The 24,206-nt window shown below is 40.6% G+C and overlaps 1 protein-coding gene across 4 annotated transcripts in view; it reads right to left on the reverse strand.

The window, feature by feature from the left end:
- The window catches only part of TTC7B (tetratricopeptide repeat domain 7B), a 311,774-nt gene that overhangs the window by 216,561 nt on the left and 71,007 nt on the right, over positions 1-24,206 (reverse strand). For 2 of the 4 annotated variants that reach the window (XM_073349421.2, XM_073349424.2), the window contains 2 exons: positions 14,617-14,738; positions 14,183-14,206 (listed from right to left, as the gene is read on the reverse strand). In XM_073349421.2, coding sequence (XP_073205522.1) covers positions 14,183-14,206; positions 14,617-14,738 — 146 coding nt within the window. The remainder of the gene's footprint in view (positions 1-14,182; positions 14,207-14,616; positions 14,739-24,206) is intronic. The other 2 variants (XM_073349423.2, XM_073349422.2) reach the window with 1 other exon arrangement.

Consider the following 24,206-nt stretch of genomic DNA (forward strand, 5'->3'; position numbering starts at 1 on the left):
AAGGGAAGGGCAGGCAGTAGAAACAAAAGTGAAACTGAGCAACATATTCCAGAAGTCTTGAGGTCTTTCTGAGTGTAGCCTTCATTGATTTGAGATCTACCATCCCATTCTCTCACTAGAAGGAAAAACCTATAATGGCAGCAGGCCGCAAAAGAGACCCAGTTTGGGAATATTTTAATGAAGTTCCTCTACCTGTGGATAAGACAGGCATGAGTGCAAAATGCAAACAGTTCAACAAAGAAATACAAGGCCTGGTTTCCCAAATGAAACATCATCATCAGAAGTGTTCCTTCTCAGGAGAAAGCTGCGTTGAAGATGATAAAAGGAACATGTCTGAACATGCAGGATCTTCAGGTTGGTAAACTTTTTTATTTCATACTTCTTTCTTAAGGACTGCCTGTCTTCCTTCTGGACTATTCTTGAATTCTCATGTTTGAGCAAAAAATAAATTACAAGCATTAAAAAAATGAATGGGATAAGCACTACCTCCAGCTCATTTTCTTGCAAATATTCTCAATACTTGGCACCAGGGTCAAACCTTAACTACTGAAGAATAGGAGTTGGCTATGACATGGACATACAGCAATCATCCCTCCATAATGCCAACTAAAATAAACTTCATAGCTAAGGGTGAACCATTCAAGAAATATATGTTTGCTGATGATTTTTAAAAGAAAGTTGCACCAGTGAACTGGTGGAAGTCACTTAAGCTCTTGGATTCAGAGACTGTTGAAGTGACAATCTAAAAGTGACAATCTCACTTTTAACAGCAGTAGCTTCTTCTGCTGGTGTAGAAAGAATATTTTCTTGCTTTGGACTAATTTATTCCAAATTGAGAAATCATTTGGGACCTGAAAAGCAGGAAAGCTTGTTTTTCTTTTCCAGATTATGAACAAACAGGAAAATGAAAGTGAAGACAACTGAGTTAGCTGCAGAAGCCAATATTTTAAGTTTTTCATGTTGACCTGGTTGACATAGTAGATATAATTTTTGTATTTGTTTTTTTAAATATTTCATTTAACTATTTTAGTTAAAAACAATTTTAACAAAAACAAACCTGATTTTAAAAAACTTGAATGTTTAACTATATTCAAAAATTCATATGCTTGTTTTGTTAAAATATTATATGTTTGCTGCTGAAGTAAAAAATCCAGAATACATAACATTGTTGTTTTAGTCAAATAAAACAATTTAAATGTCTCTCTGGTGATGTTCTTCTCCTAATACAGCCTGGCAAGAAAATTCTCCAAATATTAATGGTTAACCTGTTGAATTGGAGATTGTTAACCTCCCAATGACTTCATAAATATCGGCTTCAGTTACCTTTAGTAAATGAAAAAAAACAATCATTCATTTTCTGATATACCTGTAAAACTTATCTGAAAAGTTTTCAAAATAAATCACTTAAAAATGTAGAGTGTGTACCTTCTAAAAATAAAACCTACATCTATCTCTGAGTTGTGAATAATATGTATTAAGGTTATAACAACTAACAAGAATGCCCTTTTATGTAGAAATCCATGATTAAATTGAGTCTTCCTGACTAGTGATTTAAATCATCATATAAATCAATTTGATTTAAATCAAATCCACCCTGATAAAAATACAATTCACATTACTCATACATGGCTGCTGAAGAGCTCTGAAGATGATGTTCACAACTACACAGCTGACCACTATCAAAAAAATGAAGTCCACACAGGAAAGAATGAGAGCCTCCCTTTCATTTTCAGTTGATGACCTTAAAATTGACCTTAGAATTGAATGACCTGCCTATTCTTTTCCCAAGTTTTTTTCACAGTTACTTTGTATCTTTCCTTCTTGCAGTTTATTTCACTTCAGATTTTAATAAAATACAGCACACCCCTGACATGCAGTCCCATAGGATAGATGGAAGCAGCTAAGAGATTGTACAGCAGTGGTGGAAGACAGAATTTTGGCCATGGAGACTGGGCAAATACCTACTCTTCTGAAAAAAATGCCACATTAACTTCAATGACGAAGAAGAAAAGACAAGACCTACAGATAGCCACCTGTGTGGGATTTACCTTATCTAATTTAGAAGAATGATGGACTGAATTATCTGTTAGGATTTAAAACCCTGGCTCCAGAACATCCATATATTCCTAGGTTTAAGCCTTTACTGCTATGGCATCCTATCCAGTTTGTACATTTACAAACACTTTGGAATAGGAATTTAAGATGTTTTAATTTTAAAGAGTAGAAAATGGAATGTATTTTGATATTTGTTAACAGAAATTGAAGGATAATGGTATTACTATATAAAGTAAGATGAGCAAGGCCCTTTAACATTGCCTTTTTTACACCCCTGGGCTCCTAATTAGTCTCTTAGTTTCTCCAAAATTCAGTCCTTGTCACCAGCTCATGACTGACATCACACACACATGCTGCACTGTTTCCATGACAAACTCTGACTGGGGAGGTTTAGTAATTCAACAGTTTCTAATCTTATAGTGAAGCAAACTGGACCACCAATTAGTCAGCCCACACACTAATTACTTTCCCCTAAAAAAAACTCTGATGTGAATGAATTGAAATGTTTTCAGTTACACACTGGCAAATGCCACCAATTTGAACCAATTTCAGATGCTTTCTTCAACTAGAACTATAGATTTAAATGTAAATAACTAACTTTGCTAGCAGCATATAAAACAGAGCATAGGGATATTTTGAAATAGAGGTAGCCAAAATATTTTATTTATAAAACAAAACATTTCTTCTGTTGACAATATGAACTTAATACCATCTACATGTGCCAATTAAATTGGACTTAAACCAATGTTAGTGGAACTATCTCTAATTTAATAGCTAAAGAGACTTTTCAGTTAATTGCATGTTAAGACCACTACAACCTCAGTTGCAGCATCTCAGATGCTTAACTCAACACAATACCCAAAAAAACACCAGAGGGTAACAGGGGTTCAAACCAATTGGAATTACTGTCCCAAAAGCTAAGATAGCCCTGATTTCTGGATAGGTGAAAGGGAATTAAATACAATAAACTTTTTGCTAAATAATGTTCTTTCTCTGACGTAATGCTACCATGCTGCTTTTAGCTTGCCTTGCTGTGTTGTATTGCAGCACATGTAAGACCTGAAACTTCCCACTTTGTGCAGATAAAAATTAGAATAAGGCCTACATTAGCTACTGTTAAAGGACTACAGTACAGGAGCTAAAAATACACTTAAAAGTCTACGTAACAGGATGAGTTAAGACAGAACTACAGCTTCAAACTAGTAAACACACAAGTGTTCAATGTCTAACCAATTTTGACCATAAGAACAGAAGAATGGCCAAACTGGGTCAGACCAATGGTCTATCTAGCCCAGTATCCAGTTTTCCAACAATAGCCAATGCCAAATGCTTCAGAGGAATGAATAGAAGAGGGCAATGATGAGTGATCCATCCCTGTTGTCCAGTCCCAGCTTCTCATAGTCAGAGATTTAGGGACACCCGGAGGATGGCGTGGCATCTCTGACCATCTTGGCTAATAGCCATTGATGGACTTATTCTCCATGTCCTTATCTGATTCTTTTTGGAACACAGTATAGTTTTGGCCTTCACAACATTCCCTGGCAATGAGTTCCACAAGTTAACTCTGCATTATGTGAAGTACTTCCTTATATTTGTTTTAAACCTGCTGCTTATTAGTTTCAATGGGTGACCCCCTCTTTCTTGTGTTATTGTGAAGCGGTAAATACCGTTTCCCTATTCACATTATCCAAACCATTCACAATTTTATAGACCTCTGTCATATCGCACCTTCACCATCTCTATTCTAAGCTGAACAGTCCCAGCCTTTTTTTCTCTCCCCCCTCATACGGAAGCTGTTTCATACCCTTAATCATTTTTGTTGCCCTTCTCTCTACCTTTTCTAATTCTAATTTTCTTTTTTGAGATAGGGTGATCACAGCTGCACACAATATTCAAGGTGTGGGCATTCCATGGACTTATATATTGGCATTATGATTTCATTTTCTGTCTTATCCATTTCTTTCCTAATGGTTCCTAACATTGTTAGGGTTTGTTTGTTTTTTTAAACTGCCACAACACATTGATCTTCAACCTTTTTGGAGAGTTTTGTACTATATGCAACTATACAGATCACAAAAAATTATTACTAAAATTAATTTCAACAGGAAAGCTTCCTTCAGTTTTAAATACAGTTTAGTGACAGTTTTATACTGAATGACCTTTTAAATGTGTAAACTTCACATTAGTATTCCATTCGAAAGTCTGAACTTAAGACAGAATTCAGCACATGTAACATGGCATAGGGAGCCTCAGACAACAAAACAAACTGTTCTTGACAGATCATCTTATCTGAATGTCTGAATGAACAATTAACTCCCCTCACATTGAGGCACATTGTTTTTTTCACTGAAGACTTGCCTGATAAGAAAAGAATCTTAAATAAAAGGCAGAAAAAGCTGATTTTACAAAGATTACGTTATAGCAGATTTTGTAACTACTTTTTGTTACTCATCACAAAAAACTACTTTTTGTTTCAACCAAGAATTTTTTTCTAGGTTAGCTTCAGCATAAAGTAAGGGTACCATGACAGTTATCTCCATGACAAAGTTGCTTACGAAACTTGAAACTACAAACTGGAAAAAGAAAAGGAGTACTTGTGGCACCTTAGAGACTAACCAATTTATTTGAGCATGAGCTTTCGTGAGCTACAGCTCACTCATCGGATGCATACCGTGGAAACTGCAGCAGACTTTATATACACACAGAGAATATGAAACAATACCTCCTCCCACCCCACTGTCCTGCTGGTAATAGCTTATCTAAAGTGATCATCAAGTTGGGCCATTTCCAGCACAAATCCAGGTTTTCTCACCCTCCACCCCCCCACACAAATTCACTCTCCTGCTGGTGATAGCCCATCCAAAGTGACAACTCTCTACACAATGTGCATGATAATCAAGTTGGGCCATTTCCTGCACAAATCCAGGTTCTCTCACCCCCTCACCCCCCTCCCAAAAACCACACACACAAACTCACTATCCTGCTGGTAATAGCTCAACCTGGATTTGTGCAGGAAATGGCCCAACTTGATTATCATGCACATTGTGTAGAGAGTTGTCACTTTGGATGGGCTATCACCAGCAGGAGAGTGAATCTGAGAGATGCACAGGTGAGACATATCATAGTCCTTTCTGGGCTCATGATACATTGTGAACTTTGATGACCAGTCCCATGTGACCTTTTGACACATTCTGGCAACCCAATTTTGGATCACAACCTACAGGTTGAGAAAAACCTGTGATAGTCTAACAGCATATTCTGTCTAATAGATGGAATGGCAAGGTAACTAAACTTAAAGAGGGTTGTGACGAAGTTGGAGTTTTCTGTTATACTTGTATTAAAGATATGAATAACAGTGACTTTCTTGACTAGGGATTGCTACACAGTGGGTGCAGAAGTGTTACATGTTCCTCAGGCAGAGCAGGAGACATGAGGTGTTTGGATCACAGAACTGTCTGGGGTGATATGAATATTAATAGAGAAACGGAAAGACAATGAGAACCCCAAGGACTGAACTACTGACCCTTAACAACTGGAAACTCCAGCAGGCAGAACATGTAAATTCAGCAGGGGTACTACAAGAGGAAACCAATATGCAAAGAGGTGACATAAGGCTACAGTAAGAGCTGACCATTGGAGGAAGACAGAAGTTCTCACCCGGCACTGACAGAGAAAGGGTGAGTGAGCCAACATGGATTCCACAGCACTTGGCTGGGTGAAGCCCTGGCTTTAGCCAAATGGACTATTGTCATAAATATAAAGGGAAGGGTAACCACCTTTCTGTATACAATGCTATAAAATCCCTCCTGACCAGAGGCAAAATCCTTTCACCTGTAAAGGGTTAAGAAGCTAAGGTAACCTTGCTGGCACCTGACCCAAAATGGCCAATGAGGGCACAAGAGGCTTTCAAATCTGGAGGGGAGGAAAAAGGTTTTTGTCTGTCTGTCTGTGTGCTACCTTTGCCGGGAACAGATCAAGGATGCAAGCCTCCAACTCCTGTAAAGTTAGTAAGTAATCTTGCTAGAAAATGCGTTATCAAGCCTGCCCCAGGAAAGGGGGTGTAGGACTTGGGGGAATATTTTGGGGGAAGATGTCTCCAAGTGGTCTCTTTCCCTGTTCTTTGTTTAAATCGCTTGGTGGTGGCAGCGTATCAGGTTTCTAACCTAAGCTGGTTCCCAAGGCAAGAAAGGAATCTGTGCCTTGGGGAAGTTTTAACCTAAGCTGGTAAGAATAAACTTAGGGGGTCTTTCATGCAGGTCCCACATCTGCACCCTAGAGTTCAGAATGGGGAGGGAACCTTGACAACTATGTCTTAATCTTTGCTTTTCTATATGCCAACCTAAGGATTTCCCAAATCAGTGTTCCAGCTGACTAATAAACCTTACTCTATTTTGAAAAGACTGCCTAGTGTCACAGCAAATACTTGCTGAGGTGCATTGGTCACTGATAAGAGTGAAAGTCTCTGAACAGGAATCTGTGCCAGCTTCACTTGTCAGGTAATGCTCACAGGAAGAAGCAGGAGTGTTGGAGCCCAGAGGCTCAGTGTCCGAGACGTTGAGGCCTCCCCTTAAAGAAGAGTGGGACTCTTCAGGGGTCTGGCACATTAAAGATGTATCTCCAAGGGACTATTTAAAAGCTGGGGCATAGTGCTGATCCTGTGGACCCATGAAAAGGGCACAAACTCAAAAAAAAAAAAAGAACTCGGGGGCTGCATCTACAACAAGCATTTTCAGATGCTTCCACAGATATAGCACTCATACAACTCCACCAGTTTTACTACAGAACACAGGTTCACGTGATTTTATCAACATATTGTCTAATCTTGCTCAGAGATGGTCTAGCTCAGTGGCTTTCAAAGTTTTTTTCTGGCGACCCAGTTGAAGAAAATTGTTGATGCCCACAACACAACGGAGCTGGGGATGAGGAGTTTGGGGTGTGGGAGGGGCAGAGGGTTGGGTGCAGGGGTGACGGGTGGGGCCAGGAATGAGGGTTCAGGGTGTGGGAGGGGGTGCTGGGCTGGGGTTGGGTGCAGGGCTCTGGGGTGCAGGATGGGGCTCTGGGTTTGCAGGGGCTGGGGAAGGGGATTGGGGCACGAGGTTGGGGAGCATACTTACCTCAGGAGGCTCCCGGTCAGTGGCATAGCGGGGATGCTAAGGCAGGCTTCCTGCCTGTCCTGGCACCACGGACCATGCTATGCCCTAGAAGTGGCCAGCAGCAGGTCTGGACCCTAGGTGGAGGTGGACAAGAGGCTCCACCTCCCCTCCGCTCCCATTGGCCAGTTTCCAGCCAATGGGAGTGCAGAGCCAGTGCTCGGGTGGCGAGTGGAGCCCTGTGGCCCCACCCCCGCCTAGAAGCTGGACCTGCTGCTGGCTGCTTCTGGGGCGCAGCGCAGTGTCAGAACATGTAGGAACTAGCTTGCCTTAACCAGGCATCACCACCGATGGGGCTTTTAATGGCCCAGTCCGCAATGCTTACCACAGCCACCACAACCCAGTGCCTTACTTTAAAAACCACTGGTCTAGCTGATTTGGTGACAAAAACACCAGTGCCTGGTCTACACTAACCCTTTCATAGTTTTTAACACCAAAGGTTGCTAAAATATACATTACATTAGGGGCAAGAGAAAGAGAGGGTCAACTACTTAGCAAGCAAGGAGAGCTAACAAAGACAACACCAAGAAGTCTGAGTCATTTAATACTTATTTTGCTTCATTTTTCACTAAAAAGGTTAATTGTGACCAGATGCTTAACACAATTAATATTAACACCAAGGGGGAAGGAACACAAGCCAAAATAGGGGAAGAATATGATAAAGAATATTTAAGTAAATTAGATGTATTCAAGTTGGCAGGGCCTAAGGAAATTCACCCAGAGTATTTAAGGAACTAGCTGAAGCAATCTCAGAACTATTAGTGATTATCTTCGAAAACTCATGGAAGACAGGTGAGGTCCCAAAGAACTGCAGAACAGCAAGCATAGTACCTATCTTTAAAAAGAGGACCAAAGAAGATCTGGGGAATTACAGGCCAGTCATCCTAACTTTGATATACAGAAAGATAACTGGAACGGATTATTAAGTATGCAGTTTGTAAGCACCTAAAAAATAACAGGATTATAAACAGGGATCCTAGTTTTCCATAATAAAACCCCAAAATTCTATGATAAAAAAAATCCGCATTTTTCTGCAGTTGAAATACTGAACTTTAGTATCCCTAGCCATAGTATATATAGGTATCAGCTGAACACAATGTTTTACTGATATAGTAGAACCCTGTCTATCCAACCCGCCATTATCCGGCTCTCTGTATTAACCAAACCACCAGCTGCCTGGGGCTGACAGCAGCCGGGGGCTCCAGATAGAAAGCTCTTTGCCAATTCTCCTGATTATCCAAATTTCTGATTCTCCAATGTGGCCCCAGACCTAATTAGATCAGATAAATGGGGTTCCATTGTAAATTTAAAATGCATTAATAAATCAATCACAAGAGTGGGAGGTTGTGCACACTGAGTAAGTGACTTTCCGTAAAATTTAGTTAATAGTAAAATGTTTTTATTTTTTCACAGAATGTACAATCTAAATATTCTCTGTAAAAACACAAATTCCATGTTTTTCTGTGTCTAACAGATTTCTAGGATCCCTGGTTATAAGTAATAGTAAGTGATGGTTACTCACCTTGTGCAAAAACAACAAGGAGTCCTTGTGGCACCTTAGAGACAAATTTATTTGGGAATAAGCTTTCGTGGGCTGAAACCCACTTCATCAGATGCATGGAGTGGAAAATACAGAGGCGGGTATAAATATACAGCACATGAAAAGATGGGAGTTGCCTTACCAAGTGGGGGGGTCAGTGCTAACGAGCCAATTCAATTAAGGTGGAAGTAGGCTATTTTCAACAGTTGACAAGAAGAGGTGAATACCAAGGGAGGAAAAAAAAATATTTTTTGTAGTGCTAATGAGGCCAATGTAATCAAGGTGGCCTAATTTGATGGTGTCCAGTTTCAAAATTAATTAATTGGACACCTGGACCCCATCAAATTGGACCCCATCAAACTGGATCCCATCAAATTAGGCCTGAATAAAGACTGGGAGTGGATGGGTCACTACAAAAACTAATATCTGCCTGCTGATACTCATACCTTCTTGTCAACTGTTTGAAATGGGCCACCTTGATTACACAGAGTAGTGCACTCCCAAGATGATAGGGGCTTCGGAGTTGGTAGAATAAGTGATGATAATACAGCTCGACCCAGCAGAGTAATATTTTCTGTCCGCCCTTTAGAGATATGGTGACTGGAGTTTGGCAGGTTCCATGATAGCCCCACTGATTGGCAATGCTATCTTTGAGGAGGAAGATGTCTGTAAGATATCCACTGGCTCATGTTGAGTTTCTGGCACTTCCTCCAGGGCAATTTTGAGCTCATTGGCCACTCTTCTGAATAAATCTTGAAAGTGGGTAAAGTCATCTGTGGTGGTTGTGGGTAGAGGCCTAATATGCTCATCTAGTGAGCAGGATGAATTGTTATTTGTTGGTGACGTGTCAGGAGCAGTGTCCTCTTCCTGCTCTGCTATGGATTCATCCCTTGTCTTGGTCACTTCGGTCTCCGAGGGTGGAGGTGGGGATCTGGTGTCTTCCCTACGTGGGCTGAGGCACCTGCTGCAGTGCTTTCTGTAAACCCCCAGGGATTCCAGTATGGCCAGTGACCAGGCAAGTCCTATCATTGGGTGACCGTACCATGGTGGCATGTCGTGTGCATATGTGGACTGTGATCGTAGTGGTCCAGTAGCCATAGGCATCCTGATAGGGGAGGAATGGTGAGGGGAGAATGCCCCTTCAACCTCCTCATCATCATCACTCAAGAACTGTGATGCTATCGGAGATAACTGTTGCTGTGGATCCACTGGCCCCGGTGACACATCGGTGCCCAAGAAAGGGGACTCTGGAGTCAAGGAAACCAACAGATACTCTGGTGCATAAAGTGGCATGGCCCCGAGAGCTTCAGTGCTGAAGAGTGAGCTGCCTACTACATCAGGAGTGTGATGTGCTAAGCCGTTGCAGTTTGTATAGGCACCATTGCACTAGTAGCATTGGGCTGCAGCACAGAAATAGGAGCGGTTGTTGGTGCCATCTCCTTTAGTGCTATCAACGGTGCCATGGTGGAGACGGACAACTTAGAGCCCTTAGACATGGCATCAGAGCGCTGGGTTCCGGCGGTGGCGTCCACCATGCAGATGGTGCAGGAGGTGCCCGGAGTCTCAGAGGTGCTGAGCCATGGTGCAGCCAGCACCAATGAGAGCAATTTGGTTGGCGACCATTTTGTGTTGCTCTTTTCTCTATGAGGCAAAGAGGACAGTCATTTTTTTGTGGACTTTTTGGTCTTCGAGGACCTTGGCAATGAAGAGACCGGTGACTTATACTGGGAAGAGGGCTCCTGCCCGGGTCAGAGGCTGGTCTTAATGACTTCTCCATCAAGACGAATTTCAGTCTCAGGTCTCTATACTTGCATGCCCTAGCTTTCAGTTTGTTATGATGGACACATTTCTGAGGAATGTGAGCTTCCCCTACATAACAAACACATTGAGCGTGTCCAACATGCCTCTCTGCATGTTGTGCATCTTTTAAATCCTGGTGAAACCAGGCATTTTCCTAACCTAATACTAACTATACTAGGGGATGAAGAAATAAAACCTTTCCTCCCTCCCCGTCCTCCTCCAGGTAGAGGACGTAACTCTAATAACTCAAACGTAATGTATCTAAACTATCCTAACTTATCTAGTAGAAACGAAGCCTTGCAACAGGACTGCTGAGCTCCATCTCAGGCTGGAGACAGTTGAGAAGGAACTGAGGAGTCCAGGTCGTGTGCAAGCTAGATAAAGAGCCAATGGAACGCAAGGCAGGCACCACATGTGCATGACCCATATGGGCACTGCTGCAAAACTCTCTGAGCAAAGGCATAGGGACGCACCATCACTTGGATTGGAACACCCACAGGGACATCTCTCGAAGAAGAAATATGGATTTGTCAAGAACAAATCATGCCTAACTAATCTCATTTCCTTCTTTGACAGGGTTACTGGCCAACTGGATGGGGGAAAGTTGCAGACATGATATATCTTAATTTTAGTAAGGCTTTTAAAAATTTCATACAACTTTCTCATAAGTAAACTAGAGAAATATGGTCTAGATCAGTCATACTTAGACTGAGGCTCGCGAGCCACAAGTGACTCTATAATCTGTCTCCTGCCACTCTTTGCAGCACATGATATTAAAACTCCGCGTGATTTAGTTATTAACCAATCTAAGTTATCAATCAATTAGTTATTAACCCAACTGTAGTTGATAAAATCATAATACTTGGTCAGTCATTTTGCTGTGAGAATAATATATATATTTCCCTTTAGTACTATGTATTCATAATTAAACAGTCTGATTGTAAATGAATTCACATTACTATGGCTCTTTTGGGTAATGTTGATCGCTAATTTGGTTTCTGAACCACTGAGGTCTGTGTATCACTGGTCTAGATGAAATGACTATAAGGTAGGTGGACAACTGACTGAAAGACCCTACTCAGGAGTACTTATTAATGGTTTGCTTTCAAACTGGGATAAGGTATCTAGTGGGATCCTGCAGAGGTCTGTCCTGGGTTTGGTACTATTCCACATTTTCATCATTGACTTGGATAACGGAGTAGAGAGTAAGCTTTCAAAATCTGAGGAGGAAACCACTCTGGGAAGAGTACCAAGTACTCTGGAGGACAGGATTAGAATTCAAAATGACCTAGATAAATTCAATAATTGATCTGAAATCAATAAGATATAATAAAATAAAGACAAATGCAAACTGCTACAATTAGGAAGGAAAAATCAAACGCACAAATACAGAATGGGAAATAACTGCCCGCCCAGTTGTATTGCAGAAAAGGATCTGGGGGTTATAGTGGACCACAAATTGAATATGAGCCAACAATGTGATGAAGCTACAAAAAAGGCAAATATTCTGGGGTGTATTAACAGGAATGTTGTGTATCAGACAGAGGAGATAATTGTTACACTCCACTCAGCTCTGGCGAGGTCTAAGCTAGAGTATGGGGAGAGCTCCTTAAGTCTCATCTCCTAAGACATATTTTCCATTCCTCTGATCATCCTAGTAGTCCTTCTCTGTACCTGTTCCACTTTTTGAATTCATCTTTCTTAAACATCTGCACACACCATTCTGGATATGGTCTCACCAGTTCCTTGTATGATGGTAGTCACACTTCCCTATCTGTAGTGGAATTACCTTGATTGGTGCATCCTAGGATTACATTGGTCAATATAGTCTGCTCATCCTAACTCAATTCTTCTACACCTTTTGAGAAGAAAACATTAATTTGGAATTTCTATCTTAATAAAGATTGTAAAATAATTCATGAAATATGGTTTCATAAATTTCTGGTAGAAAATGGTTTTTCCATGTATTTTCTAAATACTAACACTTAGCGTTTAGACTTGTAAGGTTTCAATGCTTTTATCTTTTTTCTTACAAGAAAATGCATGCCTATAAGATCTTCACTGGTTTCTGTATAAGAATGTATACTTTTCTCTTTAAAAGAAAATCTGGGTACAGCTTCTGAGCAAAGGGACAGTTAATTGGATCAATTGGTCTAATTTAAATAAGGGTGTTCTGCTTAAGGAAGCAGCAGTGCACACTAGGTATCAGAGGACAGGGTCCAGCTCCTTCAATAGCTGTAAAAGTCTTTTTATATTTGCCAACTATTTGTGACTGACACATACATAAATAAATATAAAAACAAGTGATAGCCTGATGCTCAGCACATTAGAAAACCTGACCTTGAGTTTCCAAGATATGCAGGAAGAAACACTCCATAGCAGAGGACTGCATCAAGCTTCTCTGTTTATGCAACATATTTTTCAGAGCTACATGATTACTACTACTTACTGGATCTGGAGTGAAATCTGAAAAAATATTATGCATATGTATTTATTCAGGTTTTTAAGTGAATATGCTTCATCAGGTAATTCTGATAACATGTTAATTGGAACTAACTCACAAGCAATGCCAGATTAGAGTCTAGTGACACAACCGACATTTAAAGATTTCATAGAATTTCATAATTACCTCTGCTTCATGAAGAAGCAGAAGGCAAAGGACCCCATTACACTACATCATCAGCATACTCCTGCCCAAGCCTACACGCAAAGACAAAACAAATACTACAAGGAAAGCAACACTCAAATTTTGCAGACTCCCTACCACACCTCAGTTTGAGACCTGTTGTGATCTATAGTCTTATCTGTAACAAAGCCTTGTTGTAAGATAAACAAGCACATTCATCCAACTTTCCTAACTGCCTATCATCTATGTTCATATAACCCTTACATGAAAACAATGATTTATAAGTATAGTTTTAACAAGTTTATTGAAACCTTTCTAGTGAAAAGGTCTTAGACTGAATTCCTATAAACTTGATATTAAGGCCAGGGCAAAATAAATTATACGATCAAGTAATTTTGGAGTGAAATATTAAAAGGGCACAAAGTAAAACACTGCTCACTATTTAAAAAGTTAACAATTCAGTATTCAGTTCTGGTCAGCCCAAGTTAAAAAAAAGATACAGCAGAAAAACAGATGGGATCCAGAGACATGTGGCAAAATAATAAATTTGAAAATCTTCATCAACCCTCATTATTCAAATTACATCAAAATCTCACACCTTTACAGACACTGCCTGACTCCACCCATTTTAGTTATTTATTTTGATTTGAAAGGTATTAATCAAACAAAGTGATATTCTGGGCTTACTGAAGTCAGTGGGAGTTTTGACATTTAGGGGGCAGGATTTCACATGGTATTTTCTCAGAAAAAACAAAAACCAGCAAACCAGTCTACGTAGTCTAAAATGACTACGGATTCAACAACAAATACCAGAAGTGTACTTTAAACCTAGCATTCCAAGTTTTCAAGAGCTTAAAAAAATGAATTGATTTGTTCATTTTCCGTAATGTTTGATATTAATTTGTACACCTATATTTAGAATTTTTACTTCACAAAATTATAAATGATCTCTCATGAACAGTCTAAAAGGTTCTACAGAGTAGGCACAATGGAGATTATACATATACATACTGTTGATCTTCATGCATATTTATCCTGCAGCATAATGTTAAAATAAGTGATAATTGAAGAGATTTGGAACAAAATTATAAAAATCAAATGTTTTGTTTTCTATTTCTTTATTTCATTATTAAAGTTTCAACACAAAAGACAGACATTTCACAGATATTTATAGGTTTGATATTTTAAGTTCTTACAGTTAATAAAGAGCTGTAAGAAAATATTTAATATTCCCTATTTCATTTTATTCTGTACATATATTTTGAGGAAAAAATTAAATGCAAGTTAAAATAAATACTATCTGGATAGGAAAATTAATATCTTCAACAAAAATATTTCTACTACAGTAATAAAAAGTAAAGATTATATGCTTGTCAGCTTCATTTTCTAACTTTTTTGACATTATAATCCAGAACAAAAAAAACCAACCTAAATTAAATTCTTACCCATTTTTGAAATACAAGACATGTGCTCTTTGGAGTCCTGTTTCTAGGAAAAATCCCAGTTCCTGTTCATGTACTGCAGACCCCGGTTTAGGGCTTCTGTTTTGTATATTGGTAATTATTACCTAAGAAAACACACAAGTGACATAAAATTAGATGAAATACAGATGAAACGTTCTTGTTACTTGAGAGCATGTGGGGTAGAACAAAGAACCTGGCACTCAACAATGTTGTTGAGGGAGTCTTCTTCACCCCATTCTCCTGCTGTATGGGAAAACATTTCTAAATCTGTCTCACTGATTTTCCATCTTTTCAAATCTCCTCTCAATACCTACCTTCATTGTGACTTTTAATTCATTCTTCCTTCTTCTATTATTCTCACTGCAACTGTATTATTTAAATTTGTAATGCATTTTAGGATGCAATATATGAAAAAAGTATTCAAAGCAAAATAACGTATAGCTTACAAAATATATAGTTACAACATGTTTCCGTAATAGTAGATGGCAGTGCTCAGTTCCTCTTCGCATCAGCCCCTACACATAAATGGCTTAGTTCCAATTACAAAAATGAATACATAGGCACTACCAAGCTCAGATAAAATAGGTGAGTCGAGTACACAGAAATACAAACTAATGTAAAAATACATGGAGATTAGTGATATACTCAAAATTAGTGTCCCCAGGTGGTTCAGAAAGAGCGAAATACAGAACTTGAGTCCCTTAATATTTGTGCTGACATTGCCCTTTTAGCCAAAGCTTCTTTGAAACTGCGGTATGGCTTCAATTTTCATTGATACAGTCTATATTGTATCAGTCATGAAAAACCAGTAATGAAAGACATTCTAGAGCAGTGGTTCCCAAACTTGTTCCACTGCTTGTGCGGGGAAAGCCCCTGGCGGGCTGGCCGGTTTCTTTACCTGCCGCGTCCGCAAGTTCGCTGCTCCAGGCCAATGGGAGCTGCTGGAAGTGGCGGCCAGTACGTCCCTCGGCCTGCGCCACTTCCAGCAGCTCCCATTGGGAGCCGCGATCAGCTGAACCTGCGAATGCGGCAGGTAAACAAACCTGCCGGCCCACCAGGGGCTTTCCCTGCACAAGCGGCGGAACAAGTCTGGGAACCACTGTTCTAGAGGAAGTTATTTCAATCAACCCATTATGTGAAAATGAACACTAACAATTCCATATGCGCGCTTGCTTTAAAAATATCATAGGCAAAATATACCCCCTCTTTCCCAATTGCTAACAATGTTTGTTTCCTTTTTCCTTCTCTTATACCAAGATTAAAATATTTTTAGAAGTAGGTTTGTGGAGTAACTATTGTCTTCCTGCAATGCAGTTTTCATGAAATTCTTGTCATTCAAGTAGACAGTCTTTCTGGCATCCTGAATTGACTTTTCTTAAAACAGAACAGTTCTTTATAGACATCCACAAAAGAACACTCGTTTGACTAACTGGTCCTCTGGTTACCATGTCACGTATCACAATGAAATTGGATGAACATTTAAATGTTAGTAGAATCTCAATGAAAATACGCTATCTTCTCCAACACAATGAACCCTATTTACTATAGTTTTCCATCCACTTTAGACCTTCTATAATGATGCTAAGTAGAGTTATTGTATCTGAGAGAATACTAACTTTCTACAAAAACTTAATTCCTATGTCTAATCCAATCATAAATTCATTAGGAATGCTAAAGTCTAAACACTAGACACTATAAAACAGTAAAAATTGTCTAAAATTATAATTTTTTTGAGCTGTGATTCTAACTCAGAGTGCACTGTGAATGTGACTGGTAACTTATCTCTTCCCCCATGTTCATATTTAATAATTTTTAGGGAGTGCTCTCCACTAGGAAGTTCAGGGCAAAGGACATGTTTTCTAATGTACCTGCCATCTATGAGATCTGATACATTACAAAAAGGAAGAAAATTGTTCGTCAGCAGGAATAGTTTGCAGAATCTAGGCAAGGAAAAAAGTCAGATGAAGAGAAATCTCATCATCCTTCACAATGCAAATACTGGACCCAATCCTGCTCTCACTGAAGCCACTGGCAAACCTACTATTAACTTCAATGACAGTACCATTATGTCCACTGGTTGCACTGGCTTTATGTACGTGCCAATATGAAATCAATTAGACACCAATACTCTGTGATGCACAGTTTAACTGTACAAGTATTTAAGATAGGGTCTATGGACTGACTAAAGCTGTTAGAAAAAACTAATTTAAAAATAGGCCATTTAAAAACTTACTGTAAATATGTCTTCTTACAAAAGGAATTCATCTAGGCTATAAACAGAACTATTTGGTTAATCGCACCCATAGAACCACAGAGGTAGCTGACTGATTGAAGTACTTGGAACCTCCTGCTGCTCCCCCTATACCATCTTGGCAAGTCCATCACAACTCCTGTTTAAAATCTTAAACCATAAAACACTATAAACATATGTGCAAACGTGGGGAAGAATCTAGATGAGATGAGTTCCTATTATGAAAAGATGGAATGTTTCAATGATCTGTTGTCATTCACAGAAATTCATCTAGACTGGAAACAGGACTGTTGGGAAATCGCAAGCAGTCCAACCAAAAAAAGGGGAGGAAAAGCAGTGAAGACTTGGAGACCCACATACTGTGAGAGCCAGAGACTAAAGACAGCATCTGATAAGGATGCCACATGTGCTTTGTAGTGTCTGGTAAAAGTATGTGGAAGTTGCCAGGTAGCCACACTTCAGATCTCATAAGTAGGGTCCTACCAAATTTACAGCCATGAAAAAAACGTCATGAACCGTGAAATCTGGTGTCCCCCCATGAAATTTGGTCTTTTGTGTGCTTTTACACTATACTATACAAATTTCATGGGGGAGATGGGCATTTGTCAAATTGGAGGTCCTGACCCAAAAGAGAGTTGTTGGGGAGGGGGGGGGGTTTGCAAGGTTATTTTAGGGGGATCGTGGTATTGCCATCCTCACTTCTACGCTGTCTTCAGAGCTGGTTGGCCGGAAAGCGGCAGCTGTTGGCTGGTCGCCAGCTTTGAATGCCACCCTTACTTCTGCACTGCTGCTTTCAGAGCTGGGTGGCCTGAGAGTGGCAGCTGCTGACCAAGGGCCCAGCTCTGAAGGCAGCAGCGCAGAAGTAAGGGTGGCCATACCATTCCAGGCCATCCTTACTACTGTACTGCTGCGAGCAGCAGTGTTGCCTTCAGAGCTGGGCTCTCGGCCAGCAGCAGCGCAGAAGTAAGGGTAGCCGTACTGCAAGCCCCCCTACAATAACCTTCTGACCCCTTCACAACTCCTTTTTGGGTCAGGACCCCTACAATTACAACACCATGAAATTTCAGATTTAAATTTTAAAATTTACAATTTCTAAAATCCTGTGACTGTGAAATTGACCAAACTGGACCATGAATTTGGTAGGGCCCTACTCATAAGATGGGGTCAGGAGAGGAATACACAAGTTTTGGTTGACTGGTGCAGTAGGGTCCAATGGCCCAGCAAATTCATAGGTTCAGGATGGATCTCCTTTGCTTACTGCATGCCCACAGGCCCTATCTTTATCCATGGCTCACTCCATTATTCCTCTCCAGGGACTGTGGAAGGGCTGGTCACTCCTCTCCCTCAGCAGAGAGAACCTTAGGGGAGGCACTGCCTTCAATCTGCTCAGTCATGGTGTGAACAGGGTGGATAAAAATCAAGGATTTTTTTAAATTAAAAAAAATGAATTTTTTTTATTTAAATCAGATCTAAAGATAGTTTAATTAAGATACATTAGAATTAGAATTTATAATCCCTATTCCATGATGAGCTATATAGTATGAGACAATATAGTCATCTAATGTTTAAGAAAAGTTTTCTAAATGACTTCCAATAGTTCATGGATTAGGGACCCAATCTTATGGGTTCCAGGGGTGTCTGTATAGATTATTTAGGTTAATCTTTCTATCCACCCCATGGGACTTGGTGCTCAGTCTAGAAGATACCATCAGAGATGCTTAGTTTTGCAGTTCTCAAACTGGATTTGTGTCTTCACATGTTAACATGCTTGTTGACAGCAACAGTGTTTTTAAATAAATAAGTAGAGGTGAGAAACAACAGACCTCAACTCTATTGTCCCTCTACAAATTTGTGTACACAGAGTCAATCCCTTACCTCTCTCTAAAAGTGCAAAGTTTCAAAAAGTTCAATGAATAGAAGATTGTTAGGGGTGGAATAGATCTGGACAAGGAGAAGAAGTCGGGAGATAAATGTGAGAAGGGAGGGACAGACAGCAGAAACAAAAGTGAAACTGTTTGAGCAGCATATTCCAGAAGTCTGGAGGTCTTTCGAGTGTAGCCTTCATTGACTTGAGATCTACCATCCCATTCTCTCACTAGAAGGGAAAACCTATAATGGCAGCAGGCCGCAAAAGAGACCCAGTTTGGGAATATTTTAATGAAGTTCCTCTACCTGTGGATAAGACAGGCATGTGTGCAAAATGCAAACAGTGCAACAAAGAAATGCAAGGCCTGGGTGCCCAAGTGAAACATCATTATGAGAAGTGTTCCTTCTCAGGAGGAAGCTGCGTTGAAGATGATGAAAGCAACGTCACCTAAAAAATGTATAGCGTGTACCTTCTAAAAATGAAACCTACATCTATCTCTGAGTTGTGAAGAATATGTATCACGGTTATAACCACCAACAAGAATGCACTTTTATGCAGAAATCCATGATTAAATCAAGTCTTCCTGAATAGTGATTTAAATCAATTTGATTTAAATCACATCTACGCTGGGTGAGAGACACTCTTCCTAGTTTGTGCTGACCACAGTTCGGGGCTAAAAATGGCGCCCCTCCAACCGAAGATAACAGTCACCAGCTTCCAGGGGTAACAGCACTGAGCATGTAGAGCTCCTCCGACACTGAGGCCTGGGCCTGGAGCTTCTGAAAGAGCAGAGACATGGAGCCAGAGAAGAAAAGCTGGAAAGGACTGTGGCCTTCCCTAGGAGCTCAAAGCAAAGATGCACAGGGAAAGCAGAGAAGAGTTTTGAGGCACTCTTCCAGGCTGATTTACAAGGAACTGCTTCAAACACCAGAAACCTTGAGGAGTCAGCTGCTTTTGTGATTTGATGGGCATGACCAGCATAACCCTACTAGAGGGTTTTCTATGTATGAGAATAATTATACATCGCTATAGAAGGAACAAAGGAAGGAAGATGAGAGTGGGATCATTACTGGGGTAGAGTTAAAGTAATTTGGGCACCATAACTATGAATTTCCACATTTCTAAATATTTAAGTTTCTTGCAAGTTTATGATCAACTGAATTTCCTAGGTCTCTAACATGATGGGTGTTATTAATTCTAACAGCTTGAAAGGCTCACACGCTCACAACAGTGACATGGGCCTGCAATCTTAACTTCACCTTTCAACTATTTTTTGGTATGGTATCACATTGAGGATCCACAACATTTAGATCTAAAGTGTGATACCTCCAAACAAAACATTTCAATATTCAGCAAAGACCTTAGAAATTGAAGGGCAAGGAAAGGAATTTGTATTTGTTTCCAAAGTCTCCTTCCTCTTTGGGATAAGCTGTTCATCTCCAATGGTGGTACTATCAGTGACTGATAGGAGCTGTCTCCAAAGGTGCTGACGTAGCCAAGCCATGGTCAACTGGCTTTAAGAAGAAAAATCATAAAAATGTAGGACTGGAAGGGACCTCAATAGCTCATCTAGTACAGAACCCTACACTGAAGCAGGACTAAGTATTATCTAGACCAGGGTTTCTCAAACTTCATTGCACCGTGACCCCGTTCTGACAACAAAAAATATTTCATGACCCCGGGAAGGAGGACTGAAACCCAAGCCCCACTGGCCTGGGGATGAGGGGAGAAGCCAAAACCCAAGCCCCGCCACCCTGGGGGGAGGCAACTGGGTCAGGGAGGGGATGTAACCAGAGCCCAGCTGCCCACGGCTGAAGCCAAAGCCTAAGCTCCACCACCAATATATCCCAGAATGATATTCAGGGTTTGGGGTTGTTGTTTTGCACAGCAGTACAGTGATGACTCATATTAAGTTTGGGATCCACTATAACCCCCAGAACTACTTCTGCAGTACTCCTTCCTAGCAAGCTGTCATAAATATAAAGGGAAGGGTAACCACCTTTCTGTATACAGTGCTATAAAATCCCTCCTGGCCAGAGGCAAAACCCTTTCACCTGTAAAGGGTTAAGAAGCTAAGGTAACCTTGCTGGCACCTGACCCAAAATGACCAATGAGAGGACAAGATACTTTCAAATCTGGGGCGGGGGAAACAAAAGGTCTGTCTATCTGTGTGATGCTTTTGCCAGGAACAGATCAAGAATGCAGCCTTACAACTCCTGTAAAGTTAGTAAGTAATCTAGCTAGAAATGCGTTAGACTTCCTTTTATTTAATGGCTGGTAAAATAAGCTGTGCTGGATGGAATGTATATTCCTGTTTTTGTGTCTTTTTGTAACTTAAGGTTTTGCCTAGAGGGTAGGCAAATGCCTGTAAGGTATTTACCATCCTGATTTTACAGAGGTGATTCTTTTAACTTTTCTTTAAATAAAATTCTTCTTTTAAGAACCTGATTGATTTTTCATTGTTCTTAAGTTCCAAGGGTTTGGGTCTGTGTTCACTTGTACAAATTGGTGAGGATTCTTATCAAGCCCTCCCCAGGAAAGGGGGTATAGGGCTTGGCAGGATATTTTGGAGGAAGACGTCTCCAAGTGGGCTCTTTCCCTGTTCTTTGTTTAAAATGCTTGGTGGTGGCAGCATACGGTTCAAGGACAAGGCAAAGTTTGTACCTTGGGAAGTTTTAACCTAAGCTGGTAAAAATAAGCTTAGGGGGTCTTTCATCCAGCTCCCCACATCTGTACCCTAGAGATCAGAGTGGGGGAAGGAACATGGACACAACTATTTGTGCAACTGATTATTCCTTTCTAAGTGAAATACTTTGTATTTGTCCTTATTGAATTTCATCCTGTTTATTTCAGACCATTTCTCCAAGTTATCAAGATTATTTTGAATTCTAATCCTGTGCCTAATCAGGTAAAGAATGTGAGCGAGGCCAAACAGCAAAAATTAAGATGTTTGTACACCAATGCGAGGAGCCCAGGTAACAAAACGGAGGAACTAGAGCTACTGGTGCAGGAAGTGAAACCAGATATTGTAGGGATAACAGAAACATGGTGGAATAGTCGTCATGACTGGACTACAGGTATTGAAGGGTCTGTGCTGTTTAGGAAAGACCAAAATAAAGGTAAACGTGGTGGAATAGCGTTGTATATCAATGATGAGGTAGACTGTAAAGAAATAAGAAATGATGGAATGGATAAGACAGAGTCTGTATGGGCAAACATCACATTGGGGAAGAAAGCTACTAGAGTCTCCCCTGGGATAGTGCTTGGGGTGTGCTACACACCGCCGGGATCTAATTTGGATATGGATAGAGCCCTCTTTTATGTTTTTAATGAAGTAAATACTAATGGGAATTGTGTGATCATGGGAGACTTTAACATCCCAGATATAGACAAGGACAAGTGCTAGTAATAATAATAGGGCTCAGATTTTCCTGGATGTGATAGTTGATGGATTCCTTCATCAAGTAGTTGCTGAACCAACAAGAGGGGATGCCATTTTAGATTTGGTTTTGCAGAGTAGTGAAGACCTCACAGAAGAAATGGTTGTAGGGGACAACCTTGGTTCGAGCGATCATGAGCTAATTCAGTTCAAACTAAATGGAAGGATAAACAAAAATAGATCTGTGACTAGGGTTTTGGATTTCAAAAAGGCTAACTTTAAAAAATTAAGGAAATTAGTTTGGGAAGTGGATTGGACTGAAAAACTTGTGGATCTAAAGGCGGAGGAGGCCTGGGATTACTTCAAGTCAAAGTTGCAGAAACTATCAGAAGCCTTCATGCCAAGAAAGGGGGAAAAATTCATAGGCAGGAGTTGTAGACCAAGCTGGATGAGCAAGCATCTCAGAGAGGTGATTAAGAAAAAGCAGAAATCCTACAAGGAGTAGAAGATGGAAGAGATCAGAAATGAAAGCTACATTATTGAGGTCAGAACATGTAGGGATAAAGTGAGAAAGGCCAAAAGCCATGGAGAATTGGACTTTGCAAAGAGAATTAAAACCAATAGTAAAAGGTTTTTATAGCCTGTGACAAAGTTCCTCCTCTGCCTTGGTGGGTCTTGCGCTTATTGGCAGATTTGCTCGCCTTGGAGCTTCACAGCAGCCCTCAGCTTGGCCGTTTGTCTGAAACCACAGTGTAGATTGACTCCTCCTGTGTCTGACCAGGAGTTGGGAGGATCTGGGGGGAAACCGGGCCCGCCCTCTACTCGGGATTCCAGCCCAGGGCCCTGTGGAATGCAGCTGTCAAGAGTGCCTCATGGAACAGCTGTGCGACAGCTATAACTCCCTGGGCTACTTCCTCATGGCCTCCTCCCAACACCTTCTTTATCCTCACCATAAGACCTTCCTCCTAGTGTCTGATAATGCTTGTACACCTCAGTCCTCCAACAGTCCACGTTCTCACTCTCAGCTCCCAGCTCCTCACATGCACACCACAAACTGAAGTGAGCTCCTTTTTAAACCCAGGTGCCCTGATTAGCTTGCCTTAATTGATTCTAACAGCTTCTTGATTGGCTGCAGGTGTTCTAATCAGCCTGTCTTAATTGTCTCCAGAAGGTTCCTGATTGTTCTGGAACCTTCCCTTTTATCTTATCCAGGGAAAAGGGACCTACTTAGCCTGGGGCTAATATATCTGCCTTCTATTACTCTCCTGTAGCCATCTGGTCCAACCCTGTCACAAGCCATATAAATAAGAAGAAAACAAAGAAAGAATAAGTGGGACTGCTGAACACTGAGGATGGAGTGGAGGTTAAGGATAATCTAGGCATGGCCCATAGAATCATAGAATCATAGAATATCAAGGTTGGAAGGGACCTCAGGAGGTCATCTAGTCCAACCCCTGCTCAAAGCAGGACCTATCCCCAATTTTTGCCCCAGATCCCTAAATGGCCCCCTCAAGGATTGAACTCACAACCCTGGGTTTAGCAGGCCAATGCTCAAACCACTGAGCTATCCCTCCCCCCCATTATTTCCTCATTCTTTAATTAGGCTAATGAGGACCTTAGGGATAATGGCAGGATGACAAATGGAAATAAGGCTATGGAGGTAGATATTACCACATCCTAGGTAGAAGCCAAACTCGAACAACTTAATGGGACTAAATCGGGGGGCCCAGATAATCTTCATCCAAGAATATTAAAGGAACTGGCACATGAAATTGCAAGCCCATTAGCAAGAATTTTTAATGAATCTGTAAACTCAGGGGTTGTACCGTATGACTGGATAATTGCTAACATAGTTCCTATTTTTAAGAAAGGAAATTAAAGTGATCCAGGTAACTACAGGCCTGCTAGTTTGACATCTGTAGTATGCAAGGTCTTGGAAAAAATTTTGAAGGAGAAAGCAGTTAAGGATATTGAGGTCAATGGTAACTGGGACAAAATACAACATGGTTTTACAGAAGGTAGATCATGCCAAACCAACCTGATCTCCCTCTTTGAGAAGGAAACAGATTTTTTCG

Source organism: Lepidochelys kempii, chromosome 6 (genome assembly GCF_965140285.1).
Source record: "Lepidochelys kempii isolate rLepKem1 chromosome 6, rLepKem1.hap1, whole genome shotgun sequence".
Lineage (NCBI taxonomy): Eukaryota > Metazoa > Chordata > Testudines > Cheloniidae > Lepidochelys > Lepidochelys kempii.